The sequence below is a fragment of the Micropterus salmoides genome, unplaced genomic scaffold, assembly GCF_014851395.1.
Source record: "Micropterus salmoides isolate LMB-PRFRI ecotype aquatic unplaced genomic scaffold, ASM1485139v1 Ms_hic_scaffold_16, whole genome shotgun sequence".
Lineage (NCBI taxonomy): Eukaryota > Metazoa > Chordata > Actinopteri > Centrarchiformes > Centrarchidae > Micropterus > Micropterus salmoides.
The window spans coordinates 764,328-778,008 of NW_024040707.1; the positions used below are offsets into that span (position 1 = coordinate 764,328).

General features: G+C 43.8%; 1 protein-coding gene across 5 annotated transcripts in view; it reads right to left on the minus strand.

Annotated features, from left to right (window-relative positions):
* Positions 1-13,681, minus strand: part of LOC119905516 (membrane-associated guanylate kinase, WW and PDZ domain-containing protein 3-like) — a 96,831-nt gene that overhangs the window by 32,432 nt on the left and 50,718 nt on the right. For all 5 annotated transcript variants that reach the window (XM_038722628.1, XM_038722625.1, XM_038722626.1 and 2 more), the window contains 9 exons: positions 11,268-11,441; positions 10,355-10,544; positions 9,803-9,873; positions 8,644-8,811; positions 3,246-3,415; positions 3,048-3,147; positions 2,469-2,640; positions 1,488-2,127; positions 16-79 (listed from right to left, as the gene is read on the minus strand). In XM_038722628.1, coding sequence (XP_038578556.1) covers positions 16-79; positions 1,488-2,127; positions 2,469-2,640; positions 3,048-3,147; positions 3,246-3,415; positions 8,644-8,811; positions 9,803-9,873; positions 10,355-10,544; positions 11,268-11,441 — 1,749 coding nt within the window. The remainder of the gene's footprint in view (positions 1-15; positions 80-1,487; positions 2,128-2,468; positions 2,641-3,047; positions 3,148-3,245; positions 3,416-8,643; positions 8,812-9,802; positions 9,874-10,354; positions 10,545-11,267; positions 11,442-13,681) is intronic.

Sequence of the window (13,681 nt, forward strand, 5' to 3'; positions counted from 1 at the left end):
TTAATCTTAATGTACCTCCTCTGTAGACCAGCAGCACCACCTCCCCCTGTTTGGTGTGTTCCTGCAGGACTCTCTGGACCTGAGGAAAGAAATGCACCAATACGTATTAGTTTCAATAAGTTTCAATGGAAACTTATAAAGTCACCTGTTTCCTAAATCCTGTTTCGGGATGCTCCTCCAGGACCAGCTCAGGCTCAGGAGCCAGTTCAGGAAAAGATACCTCAAACCTTCTGTTCACACAAACGGACTCAAACACTGGCGGCATGAGAATATGACATTCACTGCGCACCACCCACCACAGCTCAACACTCAAATGGCACCCGGCGGTGCAACCCAGAGAAGTAGGTGCCCTGTCCTCTGTTTTCCATTACAGATGTAGCAGCTCCTCACTGTGGCGTCACAGTGCTGCCACACGCGAGACTGCTCCTGCTAGAAACCTGCTGAGCAACAATGAGCAGCTAAACTGAGCTAACGATAGCAGGACCAGCTGCACCCCGGCTGCTAACTGGGTCATTTCCAACCCGGATTTGTTGTGGATTCTCTCTGAGCAATCAGGAGCGTGCATTGCTTTCACGCCCCCCTTTGGTATCGCCTCCGGTCTCTTGGAACCTCGAAGGAGGTGATACCAGGTACCAGGTAAAAGTTTCTGATTTGCCCAATGGAAAACCAAAAAAGGCGAATGCAGACGAGTCGAGTTGAGCAGGTACCGTCGGGTGGAAAACGGCCTTATGACAGAACTTTAAATAAAGTACCTGGACATGAAGAAAAAAAAACCAATGCATGAAAAAGCATTCCTCGCTTAAACCCGCGGCACCTAAAACTAATTTGCACCTGTTCACGTCCACTTTTATTTATACAATTGCACCACCACTAAAAGTTGCTTCCCGTTCAGCATGTGTCTCGTTGTCACGTCTGTTTTGGGGGTCAACTCCCACAAAAACAGACCTACATGAAACTAGTCTTTGTGGCTCAAGGTCTCAGTATGCTTAGACAAAGTGCTTGTTGGATCACCAAACGGTGTTTCTAAAAAACACCTTTCATGTTGTGGAATCGGCCGACGCTGTCTGTCCATTTCTAACTCTCTGAAACTGACAGTTCAACGATCAACAACTGCTTCATGAATTCCCTCAAGGAGCGACTGGGAAAATGCGCTCAGTTTTCCACATTTGTAAGATTCATGGCGTCGAGACTTTAAGATGCAGACTTGTTACAGAGATCAGGGAGGCAGTGGGATGCAGCCAGGAGGCTTAACACCCCGCCTACCTGTGTGGACATTCACATCGGACAGAACCGCGGCAGACTGCAGGCGTGGTCGGACCACACGGAAACATCCTGGAGCCTTCAGAGGGACATCATGCCGATCGCCCCATAAGTCTTTCGAAACTCTCTGAGTCCGTCCAGAAACAATAAGCACCTCTTTGAATGAGAGTGAAGGAGACTACCTTGACCCTGACTGGGTGGATGTTGGATGAGTGATAATCTGGTACCTGGGAGAAGCTGAGGCTTTGCACGTCTGCTCCGTTGATCTTCACTATGGCGTCCCCCGGCTGCAGCGAGGGGCAGTGCCTGCGATCCCAGACCCGCCTCACCACCGCCAGCTGATCTCCTTGCCCACCTGCCGTCACGCTGAATCCAAGCCCCCCACTCTCACTGCGCCCGAGGGCCACGGGCACAAGCTCCCCAGCGGGAGCTGACCCCGGCGACCCTGCCCCGAGGGGGAGAACCAGCCCTGGGTTTCCTCGTGAGGCTGGGGAGGGCGCTTGGTGATTGGCTGGACAGCCGTTAAAGCCACAAGGTGGGACGTCTCTGGGTGGGGTCAGGGCGAGGGAAGTCTGTGGCATCAGCGGGCGCTGCGCAGGAGCCCCAGGAGGCGTGGAGGAGGAGGAGGTGGGGTTGTTAGCGGTGGTAGGGCTGGTGGAGTTCTGGAGGAGGCCCGTCTCTGGCTGAGAGAGGGGCAGTTTGGACAGAGTGTGGGAGGACGAGGAGGCGATGGGTAACGTGGCGGAGGAGATGGGGAGGGCCGACGTAGACAGGTCGCTCTCTGAAGACTTGGAGCTCTGATGGTGGAGGAGGGAGGAGGAGGAGAGGGCGGGGAGAGTGCTGCTGTTGTAGCGAATCAGAGAAGATCTACGAGGAGGAGGAGGAGGAGGAGCAGAAAACTCATGTTTTATATAGATTTTTTTTATTTCAATTGGATCAGTCATAGTACTTCTGTAAATTACTACTAATACTACTACTAATATTTGTACCTTGGCAACAACTCCTCTTCCTGGGATACATATGAAAATGTAAAACATAGCTAACAAATCTCAAATGTGCCTCCCTACAATCCGAACAGAGAAAAGCAGCGGACCAAGACGAGTTCCCTGGGGGACACCACGATCTACAGAAAAACAGCCGTGCTGATAGGATACCACTTCTCCTACTGTTGCTAACACCGCTAATGCTAACCCGGAAGCTCCTCTCACCTTCGTGTTCCAGCGCTGGACAGGCCGCCATCAGAGTCACTGTGATTGGCTGCTGTCCTCTCTGGAAGGGGTGGTGGACCCAGTGGGGGGTCAGAGGAAGTGGGCGTCGGCGGGCCTGCCAGCCCGTTCGTCATTGGCGGAGCAGCATAGGAGGGCGGGTTGTGGCCCAGTCCTGGATTTCAGAGTGAAGGCGTTAACTGGTTAATGATTACCAGAGTCAATTTAAAAATAGATAGAAAGATGATAGGTGGATGGATAGACAGATCAATAAAGTTTACGTTAAAATAGATTATAAAATGTGTTTAAATATTTGTGGACATTTAACAAAGCTGGTATCTGTCTCATTCAACACGACCGGAGGTTTCACGGATAAACCTGAATAATGAGAGCTGATTGACTGGATATGAATTTAAAAACAAACAGCCTGTCTGGAGGGTTTTGGTTCGGTACCAGCAGCTGCTCTGAAATTTGACTTTATCGGTTTATGTGAGTGTGAGCTCACTGTGTCCTCAGCTTTTCTAACTTTAGTGCACTACATCTGTGAGTTTCTGGCTAATATGGACAGGTCATCTTTCAGACCTGGCGGGCAGCCTTCGGCGTCCGGCGTTCGGCTGTAGGTGAGGTGTGTCAGGCCACGGTTTGCGTTCACGGGGTTGGAGGGCTCGCTGGGAGTCTGTGGCTGTTTAGGGGTTCAAAGTCAAATACAAGGTTAGGGATTTATTCAAGGTCACATGCAGAAGAATAAGAACAAAAGTTGTAATGATCTATATACCGTACCGTCTCCAGGCTCTGTTTGGGACACCCATCAGGGTTGTAGAGCATCGGGTATCCTCTCCTCAGCACCACGTCCACACTCTGACCCATTGGCACTGACTTCAGCATCTCCACCACCTCTTTATGAGAGCGACCCAGTACACAGCTGTCATTGATGTAGACCAGGATGTCCGCTGGAGGAGCACAGAACAGGAGACAGTCAGTCTACTGGAGGTACATCATCATAGTTCACCAGGACAAGATGGAACTGGAGGTCACAATCAAACTGCAGTAACGCGCTGTTCTACCGGACGATGGTGTGTTAAAGGACTCAACGTACACCTTAAAAGTTGTTTTGTGTTCCAACGCTCAGCAACAGTTGGACCAAAGAATGACACTGCAGACAGAACCGAGTGAAATTAGTTTACTTCGTCTGAGAACCTCCGGGTCTGCAGTGAAGCCTTAAACCTGCATCCTCTCCACCGGCTGCAGAAAGAAGTGTGATTGTATAGAAGTCTCTGAGAAAATGTAGCTACTTGTCTGCTGATTTATTACCTCAGTAAACTTTATGTGTGTTAGTGTTGTATGGATGCTTCGTGAACAACCCTTGGCGTCATTTTTTAATGCCCTGGGTACCCTTTAGCGTAGTTTCTGCACATGTAGGGCTCCGTGGCCAAGTTAGCAAGAATAAATATGCAACGTCCGGATAGACTTTCAAAATAAAGTTAACGTTGTGAAATATTGCAATTTGGTCAGGTTTAGGCACCAAAACCACTTGGTCAGGGTTAAACACCAAAACCACTTGGTCAGGGTTAAACACCAAAACCACTTGGTCAGGTTTAGACACCAAAACCACTTGGTCAGGTTTATGCACCAAAACCACTTGGTTAGGTTTAGGCACCAAAACCACTTGGTCAGGTTTAGACACCAAAACCACTTGGTCAGGTTTAGGCACCAAAACCACTTGGTCAGGTTTAGGCACCAAAACCACTTGGTCAGGTTTAAACACCAAAAGCGCTTGGTCAGGTTTAGACACCAAAACCACTTGGTCAGGTTTATACACCAAAACCACTTGGTTAGGTTTAGGCACCAAAACCACTTGGTCAGGTTTAGACACCAAAACCACTTGGTCAGGTTTAGGCACCAAAACCACTTGGTCAGGTTTATGCACCAAAACCATTTGGTCAGGTTTAGGCACCAAAACCACTTGGTCAGGTTTATGCACCAAAACCATTTGGTCAGGTTTAGGCACCAAAACCACTTGGTCAGGTTTATGCACCAAAACCACTTGGTTAGGTTTAGGCACCAAAACCACTTGGTCAGGTTTAGGCACCAAAACCACTTGGTCAGGTTTAGGCACCAAAACCACTTGGTCAGGTTTAGGCACCAAAACCACTTGGTCAGGTTTAGGCACCAAAACCAATTGGTCAGGTTTATGCACCAAAACCACTTGGTCAGGTTTATGCACCAAAACCAATTGGTCAGGTTTATACACCAAAACCACTCGGTCAGGTTTATGCACCAAAACCACTTGGTCAGGTTTAGACACCAAAACCACTTGGTCAGGTTTAGGCACCAAAACCACTTGGTCAGGTTTAGGCACCAAAACCAATTGGTCAGGTTTATGCACCAAAACCACTCGGTCAGGTTTATACACCAAAACCACTCGGTCAGGTTTATGCACCAAAACCACTTGGTCAGGTTTAGACACCAAAACCACTTGGTCAGGTTTAGACACCAAAACCACTCGGTCAGGTTTATGCACCAAAACCACTTGGTCAGGTTTATGCACCAAAACCACTCGGTCAGGTTTATGCACCAAAACCAATTGGTCAGGTTTATGCACCAAAACCACTCGGTCAGGTTTATACACCAAAACCACTCGGTCAGGTTTATGCACCAAAACCACTTGGTCAGGTTTATGCACCAAAACCACTTGGTCAGGTTTAGACACCAAAACCACTTGGTCAGGTTTAGGCACCAAAACCACTTGGTCAGGTTTAGGCACCAAAACCAATTGGTCAGGTTTATGCACCAAAACCACTCGGTCAGGTTTATACACCAAAACCACTCGGTCAGGTTTATGCACCAAAACCACTTGGTCAGGTTTAGACACCAAAACCACTTGGTCAGGTTTAGACACCAAAACCACTTGGTCAGGTTTAGACACCAAAACCACTTGGTCAGGTTTAGATATCAAAACATTACTACTTACTGTGTTACTTACGTTACATAACAAAAAAGAATCAATGTTGACTTTTTGTTTCACACAGGAAACAAACGCCGGTCTCCTGGGTGAAAGTCCAGTTTTTGACCCACACATCCACCCAAACCACCTCTTTACTCTGACTTGTCTGTTCTTTATACTAGGCCTACTTTTAGCGTTCAGAAACGATACTAAAGGGTTTCCCAATATCTTACAAACTGACACCAAGGGGTCTTGACCAAGCGTCCATATGTGACGACTTGACTTGCTCAGAAACTACAGCTGTAAGAGACTATATTTTCTGCTACTACCATAGTACTATAATAATAGGAAAATTTTAATTTTATTTTTCATTACTCCATTTGCTGTGTGTTGTTGAGTTTCTGGGGATTGTTTTACGTTTTAAAGTTTTTCCTCAGACTTGTTTCTGCTGTCGGTCGCTGAAACTCCCCGCTCGCTTTCCCAGGAGATTTCATGAACCGTGTGTTTGTTACATTCCTGACTATTTATCCTCAGAGCACGTGAGCGGATCTGACGGTGGGAGAGAAAGGAGGCTGTGTGTGTCGGACAGATTAAAGAGTGTGTGTGTGGATTAGTTGTAGATCATGAGATTGTGTCCCTGAGAAAAATAAAGACCTGAGAACATAATCCTCCAGAGAAAGAGAGAGAGTGTTTGAACGTCTGTTTTATAACATCTAAATATATCCTGATCTCTCCAGCCTGTGTTTATAATATTGAGAGTTATTACAGCAGAACAGAGCTTTTCCTCAGCAGACATTCCTGACCTGTCAAACGCAGGTGGAACTAATAATGTTGGTCATTAGTTCCACCTCTGCAGCGACGAGTCAAACTGTCAGCTGGGAATCAGATTAATTATGAAACAATAAAGAAATAAAAACACAGAAGACAGAGGTCAGCAGGTCAGCAGGTCGCGTTCAGGTTTCTGTTTTGTGTGTAATAAGCCGAAACATTTCAGTAAAGCTCTTCTTGGTTCTTTTTGTTCTCCTTACAGGTTGATATGAATCTCTTCACAACAAAACCACCATCACCATCCCGCCTCGAGCTCCTGACGGTCAGCGTGGGCTTTGTGGTCACACAGGTTTGTTTCTTGAGTCTGAGCTTTGATTAGCTTGAAGCTCACAGGTTGACGAATGAAAGCTCAGGAAGGGAACTTTGTTCTCCACTTTTAACCAACCAGTTTTTAACTGGCAACATATGGGCGCTTGGTCAGACCCCTTTGGCGTCACTTTTTGAAATCCTTTACTGTCGTTTCTGTACATGTATGGCTCCGTGGTCAACTTAGCAGGTATAAAAATGCAATGTCCGGTTAGACTTTCAAAATAAAACCGGCAGTTAACGTTTGGTTAGGTTTAGGAAAAGATCACGGTTTGGGTTAAGTACGGTACAAAGTTAGTAAGTTTCGTTACATCACGAAAAGGAATCAATGTTGACTTTTTGTTTCACACAGGAAACGAACAACTGTCTCCTGTAGCCTGATTGGCTGAATACAGAAGGAGCTCCAGGTGTGACGCTGTACACCTGGGGCGAGTTCAATCTCAAAATGTTTTGCAGCGTTTTCAGATTGAACAACATGTTTCCTTGCAACGTTGCGCAACGTTCTGCAACGGGCTTCGAGGTGCGTTTGCTACGTTTTGTCGGCGCTGAACTCGCCCCTGCAGAAACTCTCTGGATCTTTTACCTGACGCATTAACACTAGGGGTGTGACGATTAAATTATGACGATATTTCTCATCAGGTGAAAATCTGTCTCACCAGACTCTACCAACTGACATTTTTCATATGCCGTCAAGCCACACTTTAAATTTCTCACGCAGTGAAATACAAATGTAGTTATAACTGGTGAGACAGACTCATGCCTCATACTCAGGCGTACGCCCTGATAGTAATCAACTGAAGCGCACCAGCCACGCCGTGAGTCCAGTGAGTGGTAACGTAGCTACTCTGGAGCGGACGCGCACACGGACAGCTGCAGAAAGTTTATGGCTTAACGTTACTACCAGCGGATTAATAACGCAGAGTAAAGGGCAGGCAGACTTCTCATTAACCGATGCCGTTAGTCTGGTAATACTCGTTTCTCTGGACCTGTCAGAGGGAGAGATTCTGAGCAGAAAAGCTGCTGAAACACAGGAGCTACCAAAGTCCAGGAGTTTCTAACTGAATAAAAATTAAATCATTTCTCACGGAGGTGAAAAGGAGCCACATGCACATTTAAAGAGGTTACTTCCCCAACGTGGGCGGGGCTAGACTCTCAGCACAGTGGGGGCAGGGCTTCATCACGGGGCCCACCTGCTACAAAGTCATTTAAACCGAGTTTAAATGACTTTGTAGCAGGTGCGTCAAGCGGCACAGAGCAGATGAACTGGGCCGGAAGTCAGACACAGAATCCGGTCAATTTTTCAAAATAAAACACGGTACAGACTTCTGATCGTTTATCAACAATAAACACAACAACAATTTAACTACGTAGCCTATTTAATCATAGTAGAAGCACAAAAAGAAAGCGTTAATCACCAACTCAACAAAATCTAAACGTGTCGGCAAAATCCGGCAGGCTAAACGCTCCGTCCCTCAGAATTCCCATGATGCACGAGGGGGAAGGGATTTTTGTTAAAATGTGCAAATAAGTTCGCCATTTGTTTGAAATAGAAATGTTACTTTATGATTTATGTTTATTAAAACGTGTCTCTTTAGAATCTGCTGTGTTTGTTGGTAATTGTCCTTCTTGTGGTGGTTTAAAGTTGAAACCGGGACTGAAGAGACTGTTTCATTTGATAAGAGCTGCTGAATTTTGCCGGCACAGCAGAGCTAAACTGTACGGGGCCCCTACCAGCCAGGGCCCTGGGGCGGCCACACCCACGCACCCTCCGCTTATGTTCCCCCGAACAAAGACACAAAGAGGAGGGAAGACTAAATCATGACTCAGCAGGGATGACGTTAAATGAGTTGATCTACAGGAGAAACAGATCTGTTATGGTCACCTGAAGTTTGCGTTTCTCTTTATACAAATAAAAAGAAAAATTCATCGGATTGTAGAAATAACGTGTTTAATGCTCACATTTTTTATATAACTCAGCATTAAAGATTTCTTAAAAATAGTGTCAGGATCTTGTGAACCCAATCTCAAATTTTGTCTCGTCACACCCCTAATTAACAGAATTATCATTAGTAGTGGGACTAGTATACAAGGTATTAGTACCTGTGTTTAGTGCTGGCGGTCCTCCAGGTGTGACGCTGTACACCTGCAGAAACTCTCTGGGTCGACTTCCACCGACGATGTTGAAGCCGAAACCTCGAGGACCTTTAGACAGCCGGGTGTGGATGGAGTAACCCTTCAAGAGACTGGGCTGCTCGGTGAACTCTGGGACTGAGACAGAGACGAGGTCAGTGAGACCACAGGTGAGGACAGGTGTGGTGAGGACAGGTGTGGTGAGGACAGGTGAGTACAATGTGTATTCAGTGTTTCTCTTCCATAAATTAGTAGTAGTTGTTGTTGTTGTTGTTGTTGAAAGTCAGATTTGAAGCAGAACGGTCCAAATCAGTCCTGCATTCAAAATCCTGAAGAATCAGCTTCATCTACTTAAAGTATCAAAAGTAAAAGTACTTGTTCTGCAGTAAAATGTCGCAGAATCCGAAATAGTTTATAGTCCGAATAATATATAGTTTCTTAATGTGTCACTAAGTCACTAAAGCGGTTAAATCACTGTGGTGCAGTAAAAGTATAAAGGAGCATAAAAGAAAAAAGCTCAAGTAAAGTACAAGTACCGGTAAAAGTACAGTAGTGGATTAAATGTACTTTCCACCACTCCTGAGAACAAACACACAAACTGAAGGTTTTACTGAAGCTGAAATAAATATAAACAATAATAAAATATCTTATATGGAATGTTTAAGTTGATGGCTGATGTCATTCAAGTCAGAAACCCGAGAAGAAGACGAGCAGAAGAGAGCAGAGCTAACAGGATGTTAAAGTGAGTCTGTGCTGCCCCCTGCTGGCTTTCAAAATAAAGGTCCCAGAACAGGAAGTCAGTTTCTCTGTTACAAACTAAAGGTGGAGGGTTGGATGTTTCAACAACACCAAAAACTTTACATAAAAGAAAATAAGAAATAAGACTTGTAATTATTAAAATGTGAATAAATAAATATGTATTAATTAATTTGACTTAAAATAATATGTTAAAAAAAATACTAAATACTTCAAGTCCATCCAGTGATGTTGATTTTAACACGTTAAATAAACAAATCACTTTCTTCTGTTTGAGGATGTCCTGCAGCTTTCAGTCAGCGTTCCCTCAATCAATCAATCAATCAATCAATCAATCAATCAATCAATCAATCAGACAGACAAACAGGCTTACGTTCTGTACAGGAAGTCGTCTCTTTGTTCTGAGTTCGCGGATCCAGCCAGCTGGTCGTCTTTGATTTATGACTGACAGAGAGACGACATCATCATCATCATCATCATCATCATCATCATCATCATCATCTTTCTTTATAGACCCATGGTCAGATTGAATCCTGGGTAATGTAGGAACAGTGGACCTCATCAGAACTTGACTGTGAGTTAAAATTCAGCGTTTTCTCTGCCTGCTTTGGCTGCTGTTGAAAAATCTTTCCTTTAATAAATCCAGGAAGCGCTCGGTGTCATTAGTTATTTTATTTACAGTCTATAGTTATTAGTCACTGAAGTTTAAACATTTCTATGTGCCAGACTCCAGTGAAAAAACACTATATTTTAGGCTTTGACGTCATTAAAGTGTCCGCATGTCCCCTAAATATATTTTTCCAGCAGTTAGAATCAAACTGTCCACTTCAGCTGAAACATGAAATAAAAATCTGATTTATCAGATGTGTGTTATCATGTTAGCATGTTTTTTAATTCATCGATCGTCATCAGGATTATTTCTTACTCAATGTAGTACGGCTCTCCTGAATCACTGAACGCCAGCTCCCAGTTTTCAGGCAGCGGACCTCCTCTTCCTCTTCCTCTCCCTACTCCTCTTCCTCCTCCTCCGTTTTCTGTTCCCTCCCGACTCCCCACCGCCGTCTCCCACGATTTGCTGAGAGGCAAGGTGGTGGGCGGGGCTCCAGCTGAACCCGCTAACGGAGAGAGAGAGTTTGTTATTAACACTCACACTCAGATGGAGGTAAACGGCTGCACGACCAACTAAATATAGAAACCTGGACAAATCTTCAGTTTCATCACACACACTTCACCGTTTCTGCACCCTTGTAACGGTGTGCTATCTCCCTCGAAAAAGAGGTTTTTGTCTCAAATGACTTCCTGGTTACATTAATGTTAAATAAAACAAAACCACCCACAGACTCTCTGTAGCCGATCCAGACTGTGGACCTTTTCCCAGACAGAAGATCAATCGGCTCCATAATATTCCACAAACACGTTTTAATGTTCCAAAAATGTCCCAAAATATCTGGACTTTCATTATAAATGTCCTGACTTTATAACATTTTCTTCCCATTTGAAAAGTGTTTTTAAAAACGTTCTTTACGTTCCAAGAGGTCCTCAGTTTCTCAATGTCTTTTCCAAATGTCCCCTGGTCTCAAAAATATCCTCAAGTCAAGGTTTTTATCGTTAACAAAAACTAGGTGTGAAAAAACCTTTTCGTTAACAGAAATAAAAATAAAAATGAGCCTTTATAAAAACAGACTATAACTAACTGAAGCTGTGTTGTCTGTAAAACGAACTGAAATAAGCTAAAATTACAGAGTAAAGGTCTTTAGTTTATTTATTTGTCAGTTTATTTCAGAAAGCTGACAGAAGCCTGGTATTTTGGGTGAATGTGAAATCTTTGTGTTTCTCACCCGACAGGCCGCTATCCTCCTCGCTGTTGTCTCCTTCCTCCACAGCTTTCTCCAGGTTACTCAGAGATTTGCTTCTCGTCCTGAAGTTCCTCAGCAGGTTTCGATGTTCCTGATACGTGATTGGTGGGCTCTCCGGACCGATGTGGACCGGACGGGGCGTCCCGTAGTAGTTCCCTGTGATCGGATGGAGAAAATAAAAATAAATAAGTATTTTTAATTGAAATATTAAGCAGCAGAACACAGTCTGTTGTCTTTCTCCAACATTACAGTTACTGGTACAAATAAAAAAAACCTAAACTTTATCTGCAAACAACGAAGTAAAACAGGTCAAATAAAACCAGAGAGAAGATGAAGAATGGAAAATAAAAGGAAATAAAAAACAAATTATTCATCTCCTTTTCCCTGCTGTTCAATGTTTCATATATCTGTTAATATAGTTTTATATCGCCAGCTGGAGTTAATGTCATTACATACACACACATTTATAAACGGCAGCTGGAGATGTATAATAGAGATCAATAATCAAACGGCAGGGCAAAAGCAGACTTTCCATAAAACCAGAAGAAACCATGAAAGAAAGGTTTCAACAGGAGATGAACTGGCAAAGTAAAAGGTTTGGGATCATCAGTCAGACACATTTAAAAGGAGTTTGGCAACGTCACTTTGTTTAGTGCGAACAGAGAAATATTTATGTGTGAATTCAGTTTCTATTTTAGTCTCATTAATCCCATCAGATTAATACTGCAGAGAGAGAGCGAGAGACATAGAGTGGGTTACAGAGAGAGAGAGAGATGTAGGACAGAGTGAGGCAGGTTTGCCGTTTGAAGGATTACAGACTGAAAATCCTCTTTTCCTCTCAAACACTGTTAAAAAACTCAACGTCAATCATTTACTCCACACTGCAAAGGACTGCAGCGACAAATACTAATGCACACTGTAACAAAGGTGCTAACAGCACAATGTGAAAAAGAATGTCTTACTTTTACTTGTATTGTCATAGTGTGGCGTTGTATTGTAGCGTTGTGTTGTTGTAGTGTTGGCGTAGTGTAGTGTTGTGTAGTGTTGGCGTAGTGTTGTAGTGTAGTGTTGTTGTAGTGTTAGCGTAGTGTTATGTTGTATAGTGTTGGCGTAGTGTTGTAGTGTTGTGTTGTTGGTGTACTGTTATGTTGTGTAGTGTTGGCGTAGTGTTGTGTTGTTGTAGTGTTGGCGTAGTGTTGTAGTGTTGTGTTGTTGGTGTACTGTTATGTTGTGTATTGTTATGTTGTATATGTTGTGTACTGTTATGTTGTGTAGTGTTGTGTTGTTGTAGTGTTGGCGTAGTGTTGTGTTGTTGTAGTGTTGGCGTAGTGTTGTAGTGTTGTGTTGTTAGTGTAGTGTTGTAGTGTTGTGTTGTTGGCGTAGTGTTGTAGTGTTGTGTTGTTGGTGTACTGTTATGTTGTGTGTTGTTGGTGTAGTGTTGTAGTGTTGTGTTGTTGGTGTACTGTTATGTTGTGTGTTGTTGGTGTACTGTTATGTTGTGTAGTGTTGTGTTGTTGGCGTAGTGTTGTAGTGTTGTGTTGTTGGTGTACTGTTATGTTGTGTGTTGTTGGTGTACTGTTATGTTGTGTAGTGTTGTGTTGTTGGTGTAGTGTTGTTGGTGTTGTGTTGTTGGTGTACTGTTATGTTGTGTAGTGTTGTAGTGTTGTGTTGTTGGTGTACTGTTATGTTGTGTATTGTTGGTGTAGTGTTGTAGTGTTGTGTTGTTGGTGTAGTGTTATGTTGTGTAGTGTTGTAGTGTTGTGTTGTTGGTGTTGTGTTGTTGGTGTACTGTTATGTTGTGTAGTGTTGTAGTGTTGTGTTGTTGGTGTACTGTTATGTTGTGTATTGTTGGTGTAGTGTTGTAGTGTTGTGTTGTTGGTGTAGTGTTGTAGTGTTGTGTTGTTGGTGTACTGTTATGTTGTGTAGTGTTGTGTTGTTGGTGTAGTGTTGTTGGTGTTGTGTTGTTGGTGTACTGTTATGTTGTGTAGTGTTGTAGTGTTGTGTTGTTGGTGTACTGTTATGTTGTGTATTGTTGGTGTAGTGTTGTAGTGTTGTAGTGTTGGCGTAGTGTTGTAGTGTTGTGTTGTTGGTGTAGTGTTGTAGTGTTGTGTTGTTGGTGTACTGTTATGTTGTGTATTGTTATGTTGTATATGTTGTGTACTGTTATGTTGTGTAGTGTTGTGTTGTTGTAGTGTTGGCGTAGTGTTGTGTTGTTGTAGTGTTGGCGTAGTGTTGTAGTGTTGTGTTGTTAGTGTAGTGTTGTAGTGTTGTGTTGTTGGCGTAGTGTTGTAGTGTTGTGTTGTTGGTGTACTGTTATGTTGTGTGTTGTTGGTGTAGTGTTGTAGTGTTGTGTTGTTGGTGTACTGTTATGTTGTGTAGTGTTGTGTTGTTGGTGT